Raw genomic sequence first — 26,469 nt, 5'->3', positions numbered from 1 at the left:
GATATTATAGTCTCTGCTTACATGTGCCTTACAAACAGGCACTGTATTTGTTTTTATGGTTTGTTTATACATCTATGTCAACTTGACAGTGTGCTTCGTTAGTCTGACAAACTGAGTGCAGTTATTTCACTTCCCGCTCTCATTTGTCTGTATTGACATTCATCGATTTCGTCTGTTATTTGACAGTTGATTATAAATACAGCTCTTCTTCCTCTGCTCTCTTCTACTACCTCTTTCTTGCATCACTCTCCGTTTTCTTTGTCATTCTTCCACCTCTTTTCAGGTTAGAGAGTGTTGTAGATTAATGGATTTATATTTTAAGCGCATTACAAATAACTTCACGACTTCACGAGGAACCCTTGATAATCACGAAGCCTGCCAGGTTCTTCCAATGACTGTGCTTCGGCAGAGACAGATTTCTAAGGTGCAGAGCTTTTCTTTAACCCAACGCTGGCTGTCAACACCAGGCATGGTGGTCTCAGCGTCTTAGATGTGGCCACCCACCTGGAATGTTTGATCACTACGCTGTGCAGAATTTACAGGAAAATAGTGCAACAAAATAAAAGAGTCTGGAGCATTTCTGCGGGCAAAACAACAAGTCAGTGAAAGAGAGGGACATCATGCTTAAGGCCACACAGAGGTCACAAACAGCGTGTGAAATGTTCCATGGCCTTTGGGGAGCTCTTCTTTTTTAACTTGTTCGTGTTCAAAAACAACAAATCCAACCATTTATAGAACATTTGATTTAGCTTGTATTTATCACGGTTGCTAATAATAAGTGCATGAATAATGAGTACAACAAAACGGATGAAAAGTCGCTACTGCTGTGTTTCTCTTAACACTATCGAGTGAAAAATGCTGGAAAGGGTGGCAAAAGTAGCCCACTTTATTACCAACAGAAAATGACATTTTTAAAATTTGTTTTCTGTTTTACAAAGGTGACCTGTGTGCTGACAACAAAGCAGAGAAATAACTACTAGCAACTCAGCATGCGGACTAAGCGGGTAAGTTGCCACTCCTGTTTTGTTTTTTGATGAATAATATTAAAATGTTGTGATTTTCCATATTTGAAGTTTGAAGCTTCTGATGCTGCGGTGCAATGCTTCAATGGTGGTGGTAAGAGTGGCATGCATGCTGATAAGCTTTCATAAAGTAAACGGATGATGAATCGCCATCATGCATGGATAGCCAGCCCGGTCTCACGGGGATTCGTGAAACTGTCACGTCAGTTTTTGTTTCGGTTTCGTGCGCACCAACACGATGTCGTCATGTTTTTCGTGCCGCTCACCACGAGCGAAACCCGCTGTGGTAATCACATCTGAAAGTGGTTTATACCGGCGGATTCATGACGATCTAAGCTGTCCATTGGCGTTTGCGGCCGCCGCCGCGGCCGCCGCTTCGGCCGCCGGACATTCTTTAAATTCCTATGCAAATTCGGCGGATTCATGACGATTTAAGCTGTCCATCGGCGTTTGCGGCTGCCGCCGCAGCAGCCATTGCAGCCGCCAGACATCCGGTTGCAGCAGCGGCCGCAAACGCCGATGGACAGCTTAAATCGTCATGAATCCGCCGGTATAAACCACTTTCAGATGTGATCCGGCCGCTGTTGTGGCCAGATGTCCGGCGGCTGCCGCAAACGCCGATGGACAGCTTAGATCGTCATGAATTCGCCGGTATAAACCACTTTCAGATGTGATTACCACAGCGGGTTTCGCTCGTGGTGAGCGGCACGAAAAAACATGACGACATCGTGTTGGTGCGCACGAAACCGAAACAAAAACTGACGTGACAGTTTCACGAATCCCCAGACCGTGTTGGGATAGCACACTCTAACCCATGATGATGAAGAAGCAGACAAACTGAATTGCATGGTAAAAAAGACAGCAGACTGCCAAGACCTCAATTTTCTCAAATTGTGTTTATACAGGAGCTCATGTATCACTAAGACAAGACTAGCTCCCCGCGGCTCCATTGTATTTCGCACCCTGTTCACAAGTACACCAAGTGGCTCAGGACCACTGTGGTGGGGAGAGAAGCACGACTGAAAGAAGAAGCAACCTTAAAAGCAAGACCCAAATAACAAGAGCAAAAGACTTCTGTGGACACATGGGCACCGAATTAAAACAGCCTGGCCTGGAGAACCTGGAGTAATACTGAAAATTAAGCAGTGTAAAGGGAAATTACCAAGCAATTTGAGGATCACAAGAAAACCACAAACTCTAGGGGAAAAAAAAAAAATACTGCCGATCACTTTTCCCATTTTCCTGTGGTTCTAGGGCACTCTCTGATGCTAATAATGCAGCGCACCAACTAAAGTGCTGGTGTTGGACAGAATATTCCAGTGACTGAAAAAACCGAAAGCAGAAGACAACTTCACCATGCTATGGTAACATGGGTTATCGAGGCAAATTGCAGTTGCCTCAGTGAGATTTATTGGATCTGGAGAATGTTAAGGTCCTCATCCAACACGAGCCAGTTTTGCTGTTGCGAGCAACACTAAAAATGTAGAAGCTCAATGTAGCAGCTCAATCTGTCTTGAAGGATGGCACTGAAACAAGTAAAGGAGGTTAGAAAAACAGCAACATTTTGTGTCAAATAAAGCAAGTTAACAAAATGTTTTTACCATAGCTGCCCAATTTACAGAGAGCAGAGCATTATTTTTGTGTCAAGAGAGAAACAAAACTCGAGGCGATTTCAGATCATGCTGCTTCCAAAAGCTTCCCCGAGATTTATTGGCACACAGTTTATTTCCTTCCATCAATGATACAAACTCTCTATACTTTACCCAATTTGGCCTTTTCAGACAGATTCTTAATTCTTTTTGTCACCATCTATTGCATCTTCATCACATCGCCACGGACAAAACCCCGGAGCTTTCCAGGCTTGCCGTCTATTCTGCTAAAGAAATCTTCCCTCCCTACATCAACACAAACTTTCATCCACCTCTAAAGCTTCAACCGTGGCCTAATCATGCCCAAGATGCTACACTGACAGTGTTCACTGAGGCAAACTTTCCATCACGTAAAAAACACGCCTTGAGGAGTTTTAACCCATAGCGACAGCGGTGTTCCCCCTGTCACATGCTCCAGTGAGCATCATGACGGTCTTGTTTTTCCTGCTTTGTTTACCTCAGCTGCAGTTAGTATAATATGAGCTTCTTTAAAATCATATGAAAATGAAAAGAGTGATCTTTCCTGCATATTGTGTAAAAAGCTCAGAACACATACTAACACAGGCCTTCACTGGGTTACTGTCTTCACAATTTCGATTTAGAAGATATATATCTGAGATAAGACTATGATGGTAATAATTAGAAATGCCCACGGCTTTCTCAGTTTATCTTTGAGAATATTTCTTCTGTTCCTCAGTTCATTCTCAGTTGCTGATTATATAATGGGATTATGCTGTCTAAAGTATCAAAGAAGATACAAAATAAACACTTAAACGGAAATGAATAAGCTCAATGTTAAACCTCTGTCCGCTTGTGACCCTCTCAAACTGAGACAACCTCCATCTGCTGGGAGTCGCTCTCAATTGCGGATGCAGAATCGTCTCTTGCTGTTTTCCTCAGCGCACACTGACAGCCACTCTGTGGTGTAACAGTCTCCACCGACCCCACCAAAATCCTTTCATGGATGCCCATCAACATTATCTCTGCAGCCAGCCAATTAGTTATCATTTGCCTTGTTTTGTTGAACTCACACAGTTAGACATCGTCTGATTCAGCAAATGATTTGAATAAAAAGCCTGCAATCACATATGCTGATAATTCAGAGTCTTGTTTGATCGTTTAAAACAGTTCAAGACAGAAAACTGCTTTGTTACAAAAACTATCCAAGACCAACAAGTAAAACAATCACCTACGTTATTAAGGACAGACAGTTACAATGTTGATTTTTAACTTTAAATGCTTGGTTGCAGAAAATACTTTAACAAAACTAGAAAAGCACTCAGAAAGTGCAGTACTCCACCAAGGGTGGTCATTCCTTTTATCATTTCCAGCAGGTAAGTCTGCAGTGGTCAATTTGTAGTAGTAGTGTTCACTTGTCATAGTTACAGTGACTCCATACTGTTATCAATGATACAGAACTCATAGATCCAGACTTTAAGCTGCATCACTGGTAAAATCTAATGGTAGCACTTTATAATAACTATACACTATTAAGCATTAGTTAAGCATTGGTTAAGCATAATTTCAGCATTAGTTAATCCTTAAATCCTCATGAACTCATCATGAATTCACCATTAGTAATGCATTACAAAGCATTAGTAAAGACAGTTTTAAATGTTCAACCAACACATTATTAAGCATTAGTTAAACATTAGTAAAGTGCTTAATTCATCGTTAACTCATCATTTGTAACTAATTAGTTATACGTGCTTAATTAATCATGAATTCATGATCTGTATGACATTTATTATGCATTACTAAGCACTTAATAAATCCGGTTAAAAATGTTTTGTTGCTCATTGATAATCTCAGATGTTAATACTTTATAAAGGGTTAGCAACTGTGTTAGTATATGATTTACAAACACATATTCATACTCAATGAATAACTTATTAATGCGGTTACTACTCATTAGTTAAGTATATTCCGTGAGCCCATCTAAAGTGAGGACTATCTATGCTTTATAAAGCATTTATAAAGGACACAGAAGCAAAGACATACAAAGTGTCAGTTTTATTGGTCCCAAACAATACAAGCTCTTTTAAATACACACTTTAAACAAATACAATCTATAAAATTTCAAGTAAACTTGACAAACATCTTCAAATAACAACAGTCTGTGATCGTATAAAATAGAAAAATAAAATACAAGCTCTTTTAAATACACACTTTGCAATCCTTAACATTTCAAGTAAACTGGTGAACTATCTCTTCAGGGCACACACACACCAGAGGTAAGTGGCTGCCTGATTCTGGGATTCCGCCAGTGCATTTCAATGGTGTACCCTTGAAATGCACAAAGTGCTTTACAGTAAAACAAATATACCGTTTTCAAATATTGCAAGATAACACTAGATAATTTCTGCAACCTGTTTGCCTCTACGATCAGCTGCCATCTCCCCAGCGTGATATGGCTCTCTCTCCGACTTCCGCATTTCAGAAAAATTAAAAAAACCCGCGCGGTCTCGCTCTCCAGAACCGCGGAGGAGGCTGGGACTTGTAGGACTCTGGGACTCTGGTGATTTTGGAGCATGCGCACTAGCATTTTTGACGGTAAGAGCATGCGCAGTAGCGTCCTACACGTCCCAGAGTCCTACAAGTCCCAGCCTCCTCCGCGGTTCTGGAGAGCGAGACCAGTTTGTATATATCTATGAGCGAGACCGCGCGGGTTTTTTTTTAATTTTTCTGAAATGCGGAAGTCGGAGAGAGAGCCATATCACGCTGGGGAGATGGCAGCTGATCGTAGAGGCAAACAGGTTGCAGAAATTATCTAGTGTTATCTTGCAATATTTGAAAACGGTATATTTGTTTTACTGTAAAGCACTTTGTGCACTTCAAGGGCACACCATTGAAATGCACTGGCGGAATCCCAGAATCAGGCAGCCACTTACCTCTGGTGTGTGTGTGCCCTGAAGAGATAGTTCACCAGTTTACTTGAAATGTTAAGGATTGCAAAGTGTGTATTTAAAAGAGCTTGTATTTTATTTTTCTATTTTATACGATCACAGACTGTTGTTATTTGAAGATGTTTGTCAAGTTTACTTGAAATTTTATAGATTGTATTTGTTTAAAGTGTGTATTTAAAAGAGCTTGTATTGTTTGGGACCAATAAAACTGACACTTTGTATGTCTTTGCTTCTGTGTCCTTTATAAATGCTTTATAAAGCATAGATAGTCCTCACTTTAGATGGGCTCACGGAATATACTTAACTAATGAGTAGTAACCGCATTAATAAGTTATTCATTGAGGATGAATATGTGTTTGTAAATCATATACTAACACAGTTGCTAACCCTTTATAAAGTATTAACATCTGAGATTATCAATGAGCAACAAAACATTTTTAACCGGATTTATTAAGTGCTTAGTAATGCATAATAAATGTCATACAGATCATGAATTCATGATTAATTAAGCACGTATAACTAATTAGTTACAAATGATGAGTTAACGATGAATTAAGCACTTTACTAATGTTTAACTAATGCTTAATAATGTGTTGGTTGAACATTTAAAACTGTCTTTACTAATGCTTTGTAATGCATTACTAATGGTGAATTCATGATGAGTTCATGAGGATTTAAGGATTAACTAATGCTGAAATTATGCTTAACCAATGCTTAACTAATGCTTAATAGTGTATAGTTATTATAAAGTGCTACCAATCTAATCCATTGCTCCTTTTGTCATTCCTGACTTTCACTGAAAATTTCATCCAAATCCATTAGTCCAGTTTTGAGTAATGTTGCAGACAGGCAGACATCACATAACTCTGCCACGTTCCTTGGCGGAGTAACTAGCAAGTCCAGACGAACGCCACCATAAACTGAAGCCTTTCATCCACATCTGCAAGGTTTCTTTTTTAAAGCTATATGTAGGACAGCATGCTGAGGGATCGTATTTCCAGATCTTTTACTTACTAAAGGCAAAACAGCTAGCTGTGCGACATCACAGACAGACATAAAATGTTTTTGTGCATAACAATATGCATATTAACACCTGAGGTAGGGCTGCACAATTAATCGAATTTTGATCACGATAACGATTTTGGCTGCCACAATTAAATTAACCTGATCGTTGGCGATATTTACATTTAAAATGCGGGCTCTGGTGCATATCTTATCAAGCGCCTTGTCAACCAGTAGTCAGCCAACCACCAGGAGGCGAACACATGGTTAAGGCTTCATTAAGCTGCCCAAATAACAAGCGAGCGCACCCTGCAGTGGCAGCCTCAAATCACTCAGTGGACTGGGCTGATGAGAGCGAGTCATGTCAAGAGAAGAAAGCACAGCAGCATTTGGAGATGAGGAGCATCATGGTGAGGAGCTAGTGCCTCGAAACGGATCAACAACCATCGTCTGGACTTGTTTCGGATTAAGGGCAAGTGACGTTAAACAAGAACAAGTCATATGTAAAGAGTGTAGCAGAGTTGTGTCTGCCCCGCACAGTAACACAGCTAATCTGTTTAACCATCTGAAAAAGACATCACAAACACAAGGAATGCATGAAGGCTAAAGCTAACGATGAATCACAAAATCCCTCTCCGTGTCCAGCGGCAATCCAGACAACCATTACAGCGACCCTGCATCGGGCAACAATAGGAATGCCCCCGGGCCGTCCCTCTTAATCATGGCCCCAGTTCAGAGAAGAAAACCCACAAAATAGAACCGGAGTCCTCTTCCATTATTCCTAGCTGCGGGATTCAGGCGACCGGGCCTGCTTTGAACACTCTAATTTTTTCAAAGTAAACGCTTCGGACCCAGCGGGACACTCAGCTAAGAGCATCGAGGGGGCGCCGAGAGGCAGGGGCTGGGACAGACGGTAGCCCGCTAGCTTGGTATCCAGCTACCTCCCAAAGACACACAAAGATAACGGGCACGATATCGTTTTATTTGGCCAAAGACATGTGTCCAATAAATACAGCGAGCAACGTGGGCTTCACAAAAATGGTCAGAACACTGGACAATAAATATGTGATGCCCTCGCGCAATTATTTCTCCAAAGTGGCTATCTACACTGTATGAAAAATCTCGGGGGAAAATAGAGAGGGAAATCACAACTGTCGAGTTCTTTGCACTGAAAACACTTCATATATTCTTTGCTTAAAAGTAGTGCAATAAAAAAACAGATATTTTCCCTAACATGAACAATCGTGATTAATAATCGTGATTACAATAATGATTAAAATAATCGTGATTATAATTTTGGCCATAATCGTGCAGCCCTAACCTGAGGTTTTAAAATCTTCATGTTTTCTTATTGACAAGATCAAATACAGTCTTAACGTAAGACATGAAATATTCAAAAATCAAAAACAGAATATTCCTGACAAAATATCTCTGAACAAACTTTGTGTTTAAAGTGCAGCATGATTATCATCCACTAATTGGTAGCTGGCACAGCAGTCATCCAACACTGTAGTGCCCGTGAGAGACAATAATGTAAGATAATGAAACTTTTGTTGTTTTGTTTGTTTAGTGTCAAGATTTAAGCTAAAATATATTAAAAAGTTAGGTATTTTTTTGTTCAAAAAAAGCACACCCACCATCACTTTGTAATATGATCTTATTGTATCATTGTGTTTATATATATATATGTGTGTGTGTGTGTGTGTGTGTGTGTGTGTGTGTGTGTGTGTGTGTGTGTGTGTGTGTGTGTGTGTGTGTTTCATGCCGAAATACACAGTTGCACTTTCATTCACTCTCGTGCTGACCTCAACTCCAAAGCAAAGAGCCAAAGCTCTCACAGTAAAGTCTTAAACTGATGGTGTGGACACTCTCATCTCCTGTTCGCTGTGTCAAGTCATTACGGTGCACCATGTCATTAGCTGATGGTGTAGTCATCCATTACAGCTAAGAGGGGATATAGCAAAGGTGAAGCCGAGATGATTCAAACTTCAAGATGTCCAGATCAAGTGAAGGACAGTTTTTCTTTCCTTTCCACTCAGTGTATCGTTGTTGCCATCAAAATTTCAGTGATCACGGTCAAAATCTAGTAAATCATGCAAAATTAATTATTGGATTAGAAAATTGCAGCTTTCACCTACCCTGTCCTGGCCTATCTTTCTAATTACACCAACTTCCCTTTGATATTATGGTACAATGACTGTATGGCCTAATAAAATCATATCAGTTTTATTAAATAAAACAATAAAATATTTAAAAAAGGATATCAACTAAAAAAGGAATGTTGTCATATCTTACCTAATATATACACTACCACTCAAAAGTTTGGGGTCACTTAGAAATGTCCTTATTTTTGAAATAATATATATGTCAGGGTAGAGACTGCGATTTGGTAGAATTGGAGTTTCTACCAGTAGAGATTGCGATTGTACACACGTGGACAAAATTGTTGGTACCCCTCAGTTAAAGAAGGAAAAACCCACAATTCTCACTGAAATCACTTGAAACTCACAAAAGTAACAATAAATAAAAATTTATTGAAAATTAAATAATCAAAAACAGCCATTACTTTTGAATTGTTGATTAACATAATTATTTAAAAAAACAAACTAATGAAACAGGCCTGGACAAAAATGATGGTACCTCTATAAAAGATTGAAAACTATTTGACCAGAGTGACATGATTAACTCAGGTGTGTCATTTAATTGACATCACAGGTGTTTCCAAACTCATAATCAGTCAGTCTGCCTATTTAAAGGGAGACAAGTAGTCACCCTGCTGTTTGGTGAAAAGGTGTGTACCACACTGAACATGGACAACAGAAAGCGAAGGAGAGAATTGTCCCAGGACATCCGAAAAAAATGATAGACAAACATCTTAAAGGTAAAGGCTATAAGACCATCTCTAAACAGCTTGAAGTTCCTGTGACAACAGTGGCTCATATTATTCAGAAGTTCAAGACCCACGGGACAGTAGCCAACCTCCCTGGACGTGGCCGCAAGAGGAAAATTGATGACAAATTGAAGAGACGGATCGTTGGAATTGTATCCAAAGAGCCCAGAGCAACCTCCAAAGAAATTAAAGGTGAACTCCAAGGCCAAGGTACATCAGTGTCAGATCGCACCATTGGTCGTTGTTTGAGCCAAAGTGGACTTCATGGGAGACGACCAAGGAGGACACCACTGCTGAAAAAAACTCATAAAAAAGCGAGACTGGAATTTGCAAAAATGCATGTTGACAAGCCACAAAGCTTCTGGGAGAATGTCCTTTGGACAGATGAGACCAAACTGGAGCTTTTTGGTAAGGCACATCAACTCTATGTTCATAGACTCAAAAACCAAGCATACGAAGAAAAGAACACTGTCCCTACGGTGAAACATGGAGGAGGCTCAGGAATGTTTTGGGGCTGCTTTGCTGCATCTGGCACAGGGTGTCTTGAAAGTGTGCAAGGTACGATGAAATCTGAAGACTATCAAGGCATTCTGGAGAGAAATGTGCTGCCTTGTGTCAGAAAGCTTGGTCTCAGTCGCAGGTCATGGGTCTTCCAACAGGACAACGATCCAAAACACACAGCCAAAAACACCCAAGAATGGCTGAGAGAAAAGCGTTGGACTATTCTAAAGTGGCCTTCTATGAGCCCAGATCTGAATCCCATTGAACATATGTGGAAGGAGCTGAAACATGCCATTTGGAGAAGACACCCATCAAACCTGAGACAACTGGAGCTGTTTGCTCATGAGGAGTGGGCCAAAATACCTGTTGACAGCTGCAGAACGCTCATTGACAAATACAGAAATCGTTTAATTGCAGTGATTGCCTCAAAAGGTTGTGCAACAAAATATTAAGTTATGGGTACCATCATTTTTGTCCAGCCCTATTTCATTAGTTTGTTTTTTTTAAATAATTATGTTAATCAACAATTCAAAAGTGATGGCTGATTTTGATTATTTAATTTTCAATAAATTTTTATTTATTGTTACTTTTGTGAGTTTCAAGTGATTTCAGTGAGAATTGTGGGTTTTTCCTTCTTTAACTGAGGGGTACCAACAATTTTGTCCACGTGTGTAATCTCTACCAGTAGAAACTCCAATCCTACCAGTAGAGATTGAGATTGGAGTCTCTGCCAGTAGAAACTCCAATTCAGTTCAAGTTGCATTGCCTACTGGTGCAGCTCTGAACTAAAGTCACACTTCAGTTTGAAACCAAAAAAAAAAAAAAAAAAATCAATATTTAATGGCATTTCTGGTTTGCGTCCACTTGATTCTAGTATAATTGTTCGTGCTTATTGACAAGATAAATAGCATAATAGCACTATATGCAGGTGTCGGATGTTTCCTTTCAAACTGTTGTGGTGACATTATTCCATGAATGGCTTTTAGTTATGATATCTAAACATCCTCACTTTGAACTAGGTGAGCTGCTCAAGAAGCATAATAGCACTATATGTTATTTCCAATAGGCATGGTCTCACTGTATAATTCCAATCTCAATCTCTACTGGTAGGATTGGAGTTTCTACTGGTAGAGATTACAATCGCAATCTCTACTGGTAGAAACTCCAATTCTACCAAATCGCAGTCTCTACCCTGACATACACACACACACACACACACACACATATATATATATATATATATATATATATATATATATATTTTTTTTTTTTTTTTAATGAACATAGCTTAATTTACATTGATCAGAAATCCTGTCTAGACATTGTTAATGTGGTAAATGATTATTCTAGATGGAAAGAGATGATTTTTAATGGAATATCTCCATAGGGGTACAGAGGAACATTTCCAGCAACCATCACTCCTGTGTTCTAATGCTACATTGTGTTAGCTGATGGTGTTGAAAGGCTAACTGATAATTAGGAAACCTTTGTGCAATTATGTTAGCACATGAATAAAAGTGTGAGCTTTAATGGAAAACATGAAATTGCCTGGGTGACCCCAAACTTTTAAACGGTAGTGTATATTTTTGTTTCTTAACTGTGGTTCAACCAAAAATGACTTCAGTGGTTTTTAACATAGACGTTAACTACTTGAATTTGCCCCTAAAAAGACACTTGCACTGTATGTGAACATTCATTTAAGCTTAATAATACACTGCCAACTTGTCTGTACATTTGTCTCACTTATTGTTTGAAAATACAGATTTTCTCCTTGACTGCATTGCTTTGGTTTGTGTGCATGTTTGACAGGTATCGTCGGTGTTACATCACTTAATGCCATGTTCTGACTGGTTATCTTGCAGGTGTTGGCTATAGAGTTAGTCAGAGATCAACAATTTGATCTCAAATTTCTGACCCTGTCTTAATTTTGCAACAAGCTTTCTGTGGCGGTGAAAGCCAGGACAGCCTTCACTGTAACAGTTTTAGATTGATTGCCACAGATTTGACCATGTTTCTCTCACGACGCATCTCAGACAGCCCAAAATCACACAGCGTGACGGGGGAAATTGAGTATTGTGTAGCCTCTGGTGGCATATTGAGTTAGGCAGTGGAATGCCAGACAGGGTCACAGCAAAGTACAGGGCTGTTAGGCAGTTACAGCTCCTTGGTATAATTATTGTAATCACACACAGAATCAAACTTCCAGCCCATTTTAAAGCTAGCCTCTGCTCAACTACAGACACCCAGATAATGCAAACCCACTATGTTCACGTACTGCAACATCTCTGTCCAGTCCGGTGAAAGATCAGCTTCATGTTGACCATTACTGACCTTTTACCTTCATTTTCTGTGCAAGAGGGTTCATTTTCAATCAGTATAGTAGCCCTGCTATGAACCCAAGCTTTGCTAACTTCCAGACTTCTAGCTATTTAAACACGTATGGGGAGATTTAAACTCTAAACGGCGAAGCATAGTATCCTTACAAGACACTCTCTGTAAAGTCTGCACACAGATTTGCTCTCTGTGGAAACTTATGCAGCTAATACCGAGCAAAGATGTTAACAAAACTGGAAGAATGGTGGGAAAATAATAAACAAGTTAAAGTGTTGAAAATTTTGATGGAATGCAGTAAATAATAATACATCTTGCAACATATGGATACATTTTTAATAGCACATTTTTAACCTGAAACCTCTATAGTGTTCACTGTTTGACCCTTGCCTCATGTTAGACTGCATACACCCACTAGATGTCCTCAGTCTCTCTTCCTGGTTCCAGCCACATGACTCCCACACCCATTTCACCTGTCCCAAATCCACCAATCAGTTTCACTGTATTTATACCTGCCATCTCGCCATTGTTCTTAGCCAAACTGATTCTTACATGTGACATCTTAGTTCCCAGTTGTTTTATGTTTGTTGTCTGGTTTATGGCCGTTTCTGTTACGTACCTGTGTGATTGCTGCCGACCTGCCCGTACGCATCTACTTTGCAGTTTTAAAATAAAAATCACCAAAACTGCTCCTGCCTGGTTCTGAAAATGCTCACATGCTCTCCTTCCTGCTCTCCTAACAAACTGTGACAATAGCAAAGCATTTGGTACTAAACTGGCACAGCTGCGACTTTCTTATGTAAGCCAAAGGGACATCTGTAGATATACTCAAGAGATTAGGATACAGACAGCAACAGAAATCCACACTCAAACTTTAGCCTTTGATTAATTCCTTTACAGTGAAGTGCAGGTTTACATGACAGACAACTATTTAAATTGTTGGTTGTGTTAACTGGCAGAGCAGGCCTGTGCTGTTGTTGCAGTAATGGATTATACCACTGGGAGGGGACTGTTTTGTTTGATGAGGTGCTCTTTAAACCATTTAATCTACCCTGCTATCTGCAGAACAGCAAAGCAAAACACTTTGGTTTTGTTTTCATTTACTGTCTGTAAGCTATGGTTAGTAATTGCAGAAAACTAAAGTAGAACTTTTGGAAATCCCTCAATTAGGAATGCTAATGCCACACCAAAAGCTCCAGCACACAGTCTTTTCCCACTATTTCTTCTTTGAATATACATCATATTTGGCTCTACATAGGTGCCACACAGCCTGGATTGTGAAGGCAGCATGTGTGATTTTTTTGAACAAATGAGTAAGGAAGAAGTTCTCAGTAAACATACAGTCGACTCCGAGAGATAAATAAGGTCAAGTGATTAGAAACTTGTATGATATGAGGAACGCAAGACGCAGTCACATCTCATTGTCTTTGAAAATTAACGGGAGAACGACGACAAGCTCAGTAGTTATTCCAGAGAAGTACAAAGACAAGAGCTAACCTTCTGAGAAGAATACTTATGTTATAGCTGTATGCTAATATTATGTGGCAAGCAATTACATCTGTATTCAGAACGGACAGCCTAGCCATAATTGACAATGACATAGAACGCCTGGCTATGAGACTGTTTGATTAAATGAAGAATGTCATACTCGGGTCCTGAATCATTAAACTCCATCTTTTATTGTTGGCAAGGCTAAACAAGGACCATCAATACACTGAGACTGATTCACTACATAAAGTCATGTATGAAACATGAAAGACATTCATAATAATCAGTACATTTAAACAGCATCAGTGTGTATGTTATGTGGATATGGTCATGAATAATAATATATATTTATATATGTACACACATATGTACCGGGCTTTGCAAAAGTTCTGTTACACTTGCAAAATGCAAGCAAAATGAACAAAGATTTTTTTGGTGCAATAAGATAATTTTTTATTTTCCAAATATTTCAATATATGTGTTAATGATAATATTAATCAGAAATGTGGCCAACCAAAAGTTTTATCTTATTGCACCAAAAAAATCTTTGTGTTAATTTTCGTGAATGTCAATGTAATGTCAATGTAACAGAACTTTTGCAAAGCCCGGTATATATGGACTACTGTTAAAGTTTGGGGTCACTTAGAAATTTTTGAAAGATAAGCATCTCTTTTCAATGAAGATAACATTAAATTCATCAGAAATATAGTGCAGACATTGTTCATGTGGTAAATGACTATTCTAGCTGGAAACAGATGATTTTTAATGGAATATCTCCATATGGGTACAGAGGAACATTTCCAGCAACCATCACTCCTGTGTTCTAATGCTACATTATGTTAGCTAATGGTGTTGAAAGGCTAATTGATGACTAGAAAGCTCTTGTACAGATATGTTAGGACATGAATAAAAGTGTGAGTTTTCATGGAAAAACTTGAAATTGTCTGCATGACCCAAAACTTTTGAACGGTAGTGCATGTTCTATAGCTTTCTTGAGTGTGCAAGAGGTCAATAAAGCCACAAGTCCACACCAAAGGATGTTGTTCTCTCCCACAGAAAACAGCGATACTTACCAGGCCTTCTTACTTTACTTATCTATGTCACCGTGTAATGCAATTTCATAACACTTGCCTATTAGTGAAAACAACGACTGAGCATCTGCTAGCAACTGTGCGTATATATATATATATATATATATATATATATATATATACACACACATACAATATATACATGGAGAACTGGCTGGTGTGTGTCTTTGCGTTGATGTTTTTGTACTTTCATATGTGGCCTCATCTGATCATTAATCTGCATATGCTCTGGTTTAGGGGTGGAACGAATACAGGATGTCCTTTTCTCTGCACATTTCAACTCTGAAATCAGAAAACGGCGTTGTGATAGCTACATCAAAATAGGCCCCTTTCATTACAGTCACTCGGTGAGGGAGGGAAAGTAAAGAGAGAGAGAGGGAAAATGTAGGAGAGAGAGGGAGAGGGTGATGGAGGGGTGGGAGTGGGGGGGTTCATTAAAGCTCCTGGTTTAAGCCCAGCCCATTCTGGATATGTAAATGTCTGAGGCACAGAGAAAAACACAGCAAGAGAAAAGCAAGGAGGGAGGATGCGAGAGAGAGAGAGAGAGAGAGAGAGAGAGGAGGAGGGGAGCAGTGTGAACAAGTGAGTGAGCGATCAAGGGAAAGAGAGCAAGAGAGTGAGAGAAAGAGAGCGAGCACTCTGAATTGTGAGTGGCTTACGACACTCAGTGAACAGAAGGTGCTTCTGCATGCGCTGTCAGTGTACTGGTCTGCTGCAAGGGATTGCGCGCTCCTTTGCTTCCCACATTTACCGCCCCTGCCTGCCTACCAGCACCAGCCTTCAGCAGCCTCTTCCAGCTGGCTGAGAAAACACCCGGAGAGCAAGGGAGTGAACGAAACCTGCAAGCCACAGGGGATGCGAGCGGCTTCCTAACCGACATGAGCCACAGAGATGACAAGGAATTCTGTTACACAAGAAAACAGTGAACAGGGTTCACCTCTTTAAATCCTGTTTTTTTTTTCTTGCATCCGACACTGAAAGCATGATTAACCGCTCGAATGGATTTAAACCTTACAAGTCTGTGATTTCTTCCAGAGATGGACGATAATACGTTTTGACAGATTTGCTGAAACTTAAGCAGGGAGGGGAGGAGAGCAGAGACTGATATTTAAAAAAGATCCTTTCTTGGTCTTTTTTTTTTCTCCTTTCTGTGGTTGTCTCTTCTTCCCTCTGATCATTGCAGCAGAGGACTGCGGAGGAGCAAAAGAGACAGAGCTCATGCATGCAGACAAGGGAACTTGCACTTCCTACCATCTCGCTGAAAGCTACTTGGATTCCTTCTCTTTCTGGCTCTTTCACTTGAAGAGAACTAAGACATTGTAAGCCTGCCAAGGATCTGGTGTCCACTGAAAAGAGGGAAGGGAGGGGGGGAGAATTTGTACCACAGTGGGGTCTTTTTTAGATTCGCACATAATTAGTGTTGGGGCACAAAGCAAGATGCTGAATGGAGATTGTCAGCTTTTGGATAGGGGTGAGTAGGAATCTTTCCGAATAAGATCGATCAGTGAGGACAGTTTTATTTTTCACCCCCTCTTCTCTCCACGCATCGCTTCATATCTAATATAAGCAAAGAGACTCGCTCTTTATTCTTTGCACTTTCGACAAGGATTCCCTTGAACTGAATAACAAAAATTATATTATCACTGTCTGCAGCTAAAATACAAAGACAGAAGGAGGCAGATTATTAAATTAATTAAATATGATGTGATAAATAGTATCTGATAGGTGCAAAAATAATATCCAGCGTGGTTCAATGGACATTTTCTCCCCGACATCCCTGGATATTTATGCTAATGGATTTCCTTCTAATTGGACTGTACTTAAAGTGGCCACTGAAGAAGCCCCCTGGGTTGATACTGTGTTCATTGGGCATTTTTCTCAGAACTGTTCCCCTGGCAGAGGGGGTTTGTCCAAGGCTGTGCCGCTGCGACAGCAAGCTGCTGTACTGCGAAGGGCTCAACCTCACAGACATTCCCCGCAATCTGAGCAGTGCCATGGGCCTGTCCATGAGAGAGAACAACCTGACCGAGCTGCGTGAAGGCCAACTGGCTGGTCTGTCACAGCTCACCTGGCTCTACCTAGATCACAACAACATTGACATTGTAGAGGAGGGTGCATTTGACAGGCTAAGACGGGTCAAGGAGTTAGACCTGAGCAGCAACCGGATTGAAAGTCTGCCAAATGGTACCTTTAGGCCCCTCCCAAACTTGCGCATCCTGGACTTGTCATACAACAGGCTGCAGGCCCTTGAGCCCGACCTGTTTCATGGCCTTAGAAAGCTCACCAATTTGCATTTGCGCTACAATGCTCTCAAATTTGTGCCAGTGCGGATTTTTCAAGACTGCAGGAGCATGCAGTTTCTGGACTTGGGATACAACCAACTGCAGAGCCTGGCACGCAACTCATTTGCTGGCCTCTTCAAGTTGACTGAGTTGCATCTTGAGCACAATGAGCTGGTCAAAGTCAACCTAGCCCACTTTCCTCGCCTCATCTCTTTACGTACTCTGTACATGCACAACAATCATGCCACTATTGTTGTCAATACCCTGGACTGGACATGGCATTTTCTAGAGAAGATTGACCTGTCAGCCAATGAAATCGAGTACATTGAGCCACATGTTTTTGAGAGCGCACCCAACCTCAAGGTGCTGATGCTAGACTCCAATCGTTTGATCTCTGTGGACCAGCGCATCCTGGATTCGTGGTCATCTCTGGACAGCATTACCCTGGCAGGGAATGACTGGGAGTGCAGTCGCAACGTGTGTGCCTTGGCCTCTTGGCTGAGTGCCTTCAGAGGTCAGCGTGACAATTCCCTGCTGTGCTCAAGCCCTGACACTGCACAGGGCGAGGATGTGTTGGATGCTGTCTATGCTTTTCAGCTCTGTGAAGATCCCCCAAAAGAGGTAACCACAGCAGGCCTGTATGCCTCCACAAGGGATCTGGCCCAGGGTGGCTCTGTGTTCCTGGGCCCATTTACTCCCAACCCTTATGAGGGTGAAGGCAGTGAGGTGGTCACCAGCTCTTTCACTGTCACAGCGGGCCACGATGACGTGGAGAGCACCATGCAGATCCACAAGGTGGTGACTGGCACCATGGCACTCATCTTTTCCTTTCTCATCATAGTGCTCATGCTGTATGTGGCATGGAAGTGCTTTCCAGCTGGAATAAGGCAACTGAGGCAGTGTTTCAGCAGTCAACGCCGTAAGCAGAAGCAAAAGCAAAGCATGCAGCAGATGGCTGCGATTTCTACACCGGAGTACTACGTTGACTATAAACCGAACCACATTGAGGGAGCTTTGGTAATCATCAATGAATATGGCTCTTGCACTTGCCAACAGCAACCTTCTCGGGAATGTGAGGTGTGACCCTACTTTTTTGAGTAAGTCTTTACCTGTGATTATCTGGATATACAGTAAATCCCTTTTTGGATACACTGGGGAGGGGGATATTGTGGGACAGAAGGAATAATTGGATCTTTTGGACATTTTTTACACAGCATCTCACTGTGATGAGGAGGAAATGTGCTTTATGTGGCTGCCTATTTTGTTGTGGATTTACTGCTACTGCTATCTACTGCTGATCTGAAGTCACAGGGCATAACGGGCATCTGACTCTTGGACCTGTTGATGTTTTACAGAAACACAGAGAGGAATACATTGTGGGCACTGAGGCTTTTCTCTCATGGATGGATATTTGAGCTTTAACGTGTCTTTCTACTTCAGGACATTTAGTTATTGTTTAAAAACAAACTGAGGACACACAAAGAAGAAAGAAAAAGGAAAAAAACAACAAACCATTTGTATTATGGTACACACAATATTTGAGAAGCATTTAAAATATTAAAAACATGTTTAAGTTTAATTAAAAATGTAAAAATACAAGTCTGTGTAAAATATGTTAAAAGAAGAAGTGCAAGTGTGGACAAAAAATGAAAAAAGATAATGTATTTCTTTTGTAAACTACAAAAAAAATGTTTAAATAAATGAATTGATATTCACAGTAAACTCATTTGTATGTGAGAAGGCTGTCAGAGAGGATGAATGACAATAGACGCAGTCTTTGCGCTCGTGGACTGGAGAGCCATGACTCTGCAGTGTATCGAACCAAAAAAAAAGGAGAAAAAAAAGAGAGAAATGAAATACGAAAAAATAAATTAATAAATTAAAGGGGCAGAGGGAAATCTGCATCTCATCTCCAATGTAAAATTCATGGTCTGAATTTTAAAATCTCTTCTCCGTTTTAATCACATTTGTTGTTTTATCATTCATTGTGTTGGCTCGCTATCAGTGTAGTTTATTTGCCCTTTTCCCATTGCCTATCTGTGAATAGATTCAAATGATCTATTTTATTCTCATTAGTTAGCATATTTTCATTTTATTATGCCACTATTTGTGTACCATCCAAGTAAAGAAAGCAGAGTGTCAAAGATCTAAAGCTATGCCTCTCATTGCTTCTCACTCTTTGGCTGTCACTGAGGAATGCTGCCTCCTGTTAATGAATCAAGCACACAGAAGTCAACAGTCATCTAATCCGTGCATACTTCAATCCAAATGCAATTCAAGTCGTATCAGAATCACTGAAAAGAAAATATTCACCAGCTTCATGGAAGATTTGCACATACGATATTCGCCACTGTGTTTTCATGTGATGTAAAATGTTTGTTGAATACATGGCCATTTTAGAGGTGTATATATCCTTTTCCTCTGGTGTTCATTGTGTAAATCAGTGCACTGACAGATGTTGTGTTTCCTGGGCCCTTTGACATGAACAGTATGTTGTGTGAGAGGGAGATGGAGGATCACATCGACTGCAGAAAGAGGGAACAGACTGCTCTCTAGTGTGCATATTCTCATACTGTGGCTGAATTTTACCTATTGTGCACCATGTTCTGCAAATTTCCACAGCAGGGGCAACAATGACAGTGAATTTGCAGCAGCTTTTTTATGAAAAAAGATCAATGCATCAATTTGCATCATTTCTTTTGTGTTATTTTGCGATAAATTAAGATAATGTTTACAACTTGTAAGTCAGCAGGAATAAAAATGTTTTAAGAACTCATTGACAATCATTACGTAATCAGTTCCAGTATATTCATTAAATCTTCAAATCCTTCAGTAACATTTCAAGTATAGCTGGTGTTCTTTGAACAATATGCAACAAAGGATCTGGAAAACGGGTAAGACTTGATTGGTTCTTACAGATTAGAGATGGTTTGGTGTGTTGTAAATTGGTGGACTAGATACAGAGCCTGGGGGAAAGCCCACACAGAGAAGAAGTGGAATGGATTTAAGGTCCTTTAGGCAATAACGTGTCTGAAAAAAAAAATGTTTTTCAGGGGCTGAGGATTAATATTCCTTGAACTGCACCTCATTAGTTCTGACATGAAATATGTTTAAAATGAAAATTCCAGTGATTGCTAAACTGGGCACATATTTCTGACAGTGTTTGGGGGAAATATCCCAGGGATTGGACACATTAATTTATTAAAATTTGTGTTGTAATCACAAGATTACCAAATTGCCGGAGGGACTGACGGAGTGAGCTACAGGATATTCATATTAAATTACCTTCTTTTCCTCCCACAGCTCATAGGATTTCTCTCAGGTAAAATCCCATCACTTACTAATCATCCTTGTTAATGTGAAAGGTATGCTGGGAAATCAGTGTTTTGCAAAACATCGAAATTAATTTTCTTACTATATCCTTTAACAAATACAAGTATCAATAAACACACAGTTGCTACATGGAATAAATAAAGCTTCAGACAATTATATTATTTCATTCCAAAATCCATCAAAAAACTGTTTTAAAACTATACCTTAGCCACAGATTTGTATGTTATTTTATGCTCGCAAAAACAGCTTTGAATGTCAATAATAATCTGAACCTGACCTCAGTAAAGCAACACTGTATTAATCAATAACATGAAACCAATGTCTGAGGATATGTCTCATAGAGGGTGAATATAAAGGTGTGATCAAACTTTCAAAAACTACATTTTGTTGTCAAAATAAACCAAAATGGCCAACAATGTACCTTGATGTTTTTGCCTATTAACTGGTTGATTAATCCTCTGCAGTTTCTCCAGTTGTGAAAGAAAGGAAAAACATAATTAATACTTCATTTTTTTTTTTTTTTTTTTTTTACTGAGGCCGTGGGCTACAATTTTAAAGAAACCAAACACATTTATTTCTGTGTGTGTGTTTTGGGAAACAAACAAAATGCTATAAATTAAAATGATGCTTTCCTTTATACTATTAAACTAAACCATCACCTTTCTTGTATCTTGTAGTAGTACATTTATACGTTTGTTTTATATGGTACAACCAGTAACAGGAAAGCTGATACCAGATGGTTAACTCTAGGGAACAAGTCAGTTAATAGCATGTAGCGCTAACGTAACAAAAGTAGTAAACTTTGCCTTCATTTTTTTACCAGGTATGTTACCAGGAGTCAAAATGGCCCAACGCTGAGCTCATGTGGGATTTATGATCCATCTTTTATTTATGGTAGCAAAGGTGTCCCACTTTAAGACTCAACGTAGCTGTTAATCATAACCTGTCAAATCATGCGAATGCAAATGACTGCTGTAAGGAAGGCAGGGCACCGTGATGGGGACAGATTTATTTTACCCTCCTCATCTTCACATCCTGTCCAGAAATTTTACCCCCTCTAAGTCCCAGCACCTTAAACATGCAACAGCAGGGTAAATTTGAGGTTGTGAGGCTTCATTTGTGTAAATATTGGATGCTGCCTGGTATAGAGGCCAGACTGGCATGCCTATTGATTTCATTTCACTCCTTTCTTAAACAAGTCACCAGGGCAAAAGGTGATGGAGAATGGCTCTGAATATTTTAAAAGCTTTGAGTCCTCCGGGCTGACGTTAAACTACTTTGGACTCGTCTCTATCCCTACTCACCTTTACCTTCATTCTCCCTCTCCCTCTCTCCTTCACTCTTTCTGTAAGCCGCAGTACACGTAGAGGAAAAAAAAAACATCAATTCATCTAACTGACAACAGATCAAATCTCAGCTTGACCTAAGCCTGGGGTGATAATTCCCCGAGGGGAGACATGTGCTCTCAGACAGCATCTATTATAAATGCCTTGATTGATGATCGGTCAAAATCAATACAGACGAGTGGTAACCAAAATGATGATGGTGATAACAAATGTATTCATCTCTCCCTCACAATTTCCAAGTGTAAACTGATGGCTGAAAGTGATAGGTTTGATTTATATGGAAATCCGTAACTGATTTTGAAAATCATATGTGCTTGACGTGGGTGATTTGGTGACTGTCCTACAAAAAAAAAAAAAAAAAATCAGATCACTGTTCAGGTGGTGGTGGTGGTGGTGGGAGGGGGGGGGGGGGGTGAGATTGTGCGTTTGCTTAGGAGCAGTCAGGCAGAAGAGCATAATATTGCAGAGCTGCAGCTGTTCGCCAGCCAGAGGATATATGGGGGCTGCATGTACAGTGAACATGTTAATAGGTCTGGAACTATTGTCTTGTAGCTTATGTGTGCAAATTCGAGCATGTGGTGTGTGCCCATGCAGTTATGGTTGCGCACATGTGTGGTCAGAAATAACCACAACAGACCTGGAAGTCATGCTATGGTGTAGGGCAGTAAGAAGCGTAGTGCTGAGATGAGAGGTCACAAAAGAATGAGTGATGGCCGCGAGGGCAGAGTTACTGACATAAGGAGAAAAGGTCACAACAATGAAATGAGAACATTCTGAGGTGGTGTGGTGTGCAGAACGTGGGGCGTTTAGTACATACGGTGAGGGTGAGGACTTGAGGTCAAACAAGAAAAACACAGAGCCGACTCAAGCTATAAGGGTAGTTACTTGCTAAATTCCCAATTCGCACATTTTAGCCACGCTATCAATCAACAAGCATCGACAACTTCCGCTAGTCATTAACACCAAACCTCAATCAGAGAAATAACAGTCTGCAAAAATAGCGAATGCATGTTTAAGCCAAAGTATGTAGTGCCTGTGCAGTGATGTGCATGTCAGTGACAAAACATCACTCTGCAGAACTTTAGGAAATAGCCTGCATCACAACCTGCAGCGAAGGGGTGGGGGTGGGGGGCCCTTGGAGACGCAAGCGAATCCTTAAAAAATAAATTAACCTGGCTTCCTGTGAGGGGTATTGATCGGGCAACATTCTGCCATCTCATTGGGACTGGGACTGTGCTGCATAATAAACGCTTAACACCCCCTCATAACTGGATGGAGAGCTAAATCATGGGTGGCAGCATGTACTGCAGTAGGCTGTAAGGAGCTGGTGATGACTAATGACAATGTGTGGGTGGCTTTCCACTGCTTCTTTTATAACAGGTGGGTTTTCAGGATCAATATTCTAATCATCATCAACATTATCTTTGAATCCAAAACCTCTGACACACCATTTTCTCTCTCTCTCTCCTTCCTTCCAAATCCCGATGCTGTCTGTGGTGTAAGTGTCATACGGCTGCACTAAATTCACTGATAGCCACTAACACAGTCCTGGTGTTTATATAACCTACACGTACAGGCCGGGGATTAATTGAAAGAGGACAGTAAAAGGGAACTTAGAAATTTATAGTTTACTCCGAAACCCTCTCTTATGAATGTGGAACAAACCGTCAAAATGATAACTTTGCTCGAACAGACAGAGATCCAATAGGGTGCTATAATTACATTCATTACTCAGGTTAAATCTCCAGGCAGCCTATAGCTCTCTCTGCCCACTTCTTCATTTGCATGCACCATACTCAAGCAACACTGAATAAATAATAATGACTGAGGAGTCATTATTCCTACCTGTGCTACAGTAGGAAGAGCAGTGGTGGCTGCTGAGGGCAAAACTGGTTAGAGAATGGGGGCAAGGTTGGCAGCTGAATATTCATTACACCGACACAGAGGGCAGGGAAGGAGCAGGCTATTATAAGTATTGTTATTATTTTTATTATCAGACTGCATTTTTTTTGTTAACGTGCATCCTATGGCTTGGCAGGATTAGCCTATGCTAATGTTTTGTCTCACATTTAACATAAAACATCAGGGTCAGTCAGTGAGATAACACATAGCAACAGCTGGGCCTGCATCTGGGACTGGATGTAACCTGTATAAGAGCAGATGTGGGTCAGTGCCTAATATTCAGAGTATTACCGTGGCTGAACTACAAAGCTTTATCCAGGACTGGACACAGGATTTTCTATTCATTTATTAAGGCTATTCATACCTTTCCAGATAGACAGTGACGCCACTGATGAGATAGGAAACAAATCCAAGATGATATAGCCTAGAATTCTGCCCGAAAACACCTCTGATTGTGTCGCTCATGCGTGTCGAGATGTGTATTTTCAATCCAGCTCAATTCCTCACATGTCAACAGTCCGACAAACGGTCATAGTAAATTAGATGCCTTCAGACACGTGCCGAACACATTCTCCTGCATCTGCACAAGGAAGGAAATAATCAATAAAACACGTGGATAAGATTTCTGCAACTGAATGTCCACGCGCATATGTGCATGGATATTACTGAGTGCAACACCAGTGAATCCCTCAGATAATGAAAGAGGGTTGACTGTACATACTTAAAGGTGATGCTAACTGATAATCCCGCAGACTAACATCTTCTAATACAAGTAGCATTCACCACTGGTATTAGAAGATGTTTGTGCTAGATAAATAGGGTGAAGGGGGCATCAGAAGGTCACTTTGCAGATTATTGTGTCATCACAGTGCAACTACTCATAGAACTGTATCAGACTATTAAAATTACAGTCATGTGGGCTGCACAGCAGTTCAGTGGTTAGCACTGTGGCCTTGCAGCTAGGAGATCACCAGTTTGCGTCCTGGGCCTGGGATCTTTCTGCACGGAGTCTGCATGTTCTCCCTGCACGTGTTGGTTTTCTCCAGGTATTCCAGCTTCCTCCCACAGTCTAAAAACATGCTGAGGTTAATTGGCGATTCTAAATTGTCCGTAGGTGTGAATGTCAGAGGGCTTGTTTATAGCTACGTGCCGCCCTATGATAGAATGTGACCTGTCCAGGGTGTCCCCTGCCTTCACCCTAAGTCAGCTGGGATAGACTCCAGCCCCCCATGACCCTAATGAGGATTAAGTGGTGTGTAGATAATGGATGGATAAAGTGCATGCCTTAGAAAATGGTTGCTTCTTTTACATATCTGGACAATCAAATATTTAATTCTTAGCTTGATAAAGATGATGTACTTGACCACACTAACATTTCTTGTTTAACATCAATATCAATATATGTAATATTCTTTTGTGTAAAAGTGAAACATAAGCCTGCCCTTGGCCTTAGAAGCTGGTCTTTTCCCCTTCTGTAGAAATAATGTCATGTTTTGCACAACTGTCCACCAGCCTCTGAGACAGGCTTGGTGGAAATTTTGACCAGTCTTCCATGCAAAATTCCTTCTGTTGCAAGATGTGTGAGGGCTTTCTTGCATGCACTGCCTATTTCAAATCCCCCCACAACATTTCAGTGGCATTCAAATCTGGGCTTCCCCTAGGCCATTGCATAACACCCCATTTCGTCTTTCTGAGCCATTCCTCGCTTGATTCGCTAATGTGCTTATGATCATTATCTTGCTGAAAGGTCCACTTCTGGTTCAACTTCACCTGCCTGACGGATAATCTTCAGTCACTTTGATATGACGCAGAATTCACAGTTCATCGTTCAAGTCATTGACTGCGAGCTGCCCAGTCCCTGAGGCAGTTAAAGAGTATTACTCCAACCATAACATTTCCACCACCATGCTTCACAGTTCATATGAGGTTCTTCTCCTGAAAAGCTGTCTGTCGTCTGCACCAAACGTGTCTACTGTTACGGTGGCCAAACAACTCGGTCATCGATTCATCTATACAGAGAATGCTTTTCCTAAAGGTCTGGGGCAAACAGTGTGTGCGTACACTGAAAGCATGTGCATGTCTTTTCAATGCATAAACTGGAATTTAATGAGGAAGAATGTACAGTTAGAATATGTGTACCCCACACATACTTCAGACCAAGCGTACAGAAGTTGTTTTGTTTTTTTTTTAGAGCAAGTCTAAAACCCTGATATGCTGAAGTGGAAAAAAAGGCAAGACAGAATTTAAACATGAAACAAAACAGCCAATTTCACACAGCTTGCATTTCTTATTATCATTGCTTTCTGTATATACATGCACGCACACACGCACAGACATTAATATGTAAAATGTACCATTCGCAATCTGCATTGTGAATAATTGACTGTGCACTAAATTTCATCTGCCCTCTTATTTCTATTTTTCTAATTAATACAGTTATTATCATTTTGTTAATTGTGGCAGCTATAAATAGCTTCAGCCGTATGCTATAGTCGTGCGCAAGGAGGGCTGTTCTGCACTGTTGGACAATCTTGCTGATGCTACTATAAGATGAGAACGAGTATTTAGAGATGGTTCTGATTTTCTGGTTCCGGATGATAGTTGGCTCATGTGCCGCTCTGTGCTTCTACGGGCTGTTCTCCTTGAGCTGTGCGAGGAATCTGGGTCTAGCTTTACAGCATCCAACGGGGGAAATCATGCAATTCCTGTCGGGTTATGGCAGCTCT

The 26,469-nt window shown here is 40.5% G+C and overlaps 2 protein-coding genes across 2 annotated transcripts in view; one reads left to right on the top strand and one right to left on the bottom strand.

Moving 5' to 3' along the window:
* Positions 1 to 26,469, bottom strand: part of ctnna2 (catenin (cadherin-associated protein), alpha 2) — a 361,962-nt gene that overhangs the window by 132,446 nt on the left and 203,047 nt on the right.
* lrrtm1 (leucine rich repeat transmembrane neuronal 1) lies at positions 15,395 to 19,948 on the top strand. The gene has a single exon (XM_022216081.2). The coding sequence runs from the start codon at positions 16,668 to 16,670 to the stop codon at positions 18,243 to 18,245; it is 1,578 nt and encodes a 525-aa protein (XP_022071773.1). The 5' UTR covers positions 15,395 to 16,667; the 3' UTR covers positions 18,246 to 19,948.

The sequence above is a fragment of the Acanthochromis polyacanthus genome, chromosome 3 (genome assembly GCF_021347895.1).
Source record: "Acanthochromis polyacanthus isolate Apoly-LR-REF ecotype Palm Island chromosome 3, KAUST_Apoly_ChrSc, whole genome shotgun sequence".
NCBI classification, from domain to species: domain Eukaryota; kingdom Metazoa; phylum Chordata; class Actinopteri; family Pomacentridae; genus Acanthochromis; species Acanthochromis polyacanthus.
This window is presented reverse-complemented; position numbering and strand designations above follow the sequence as displayed.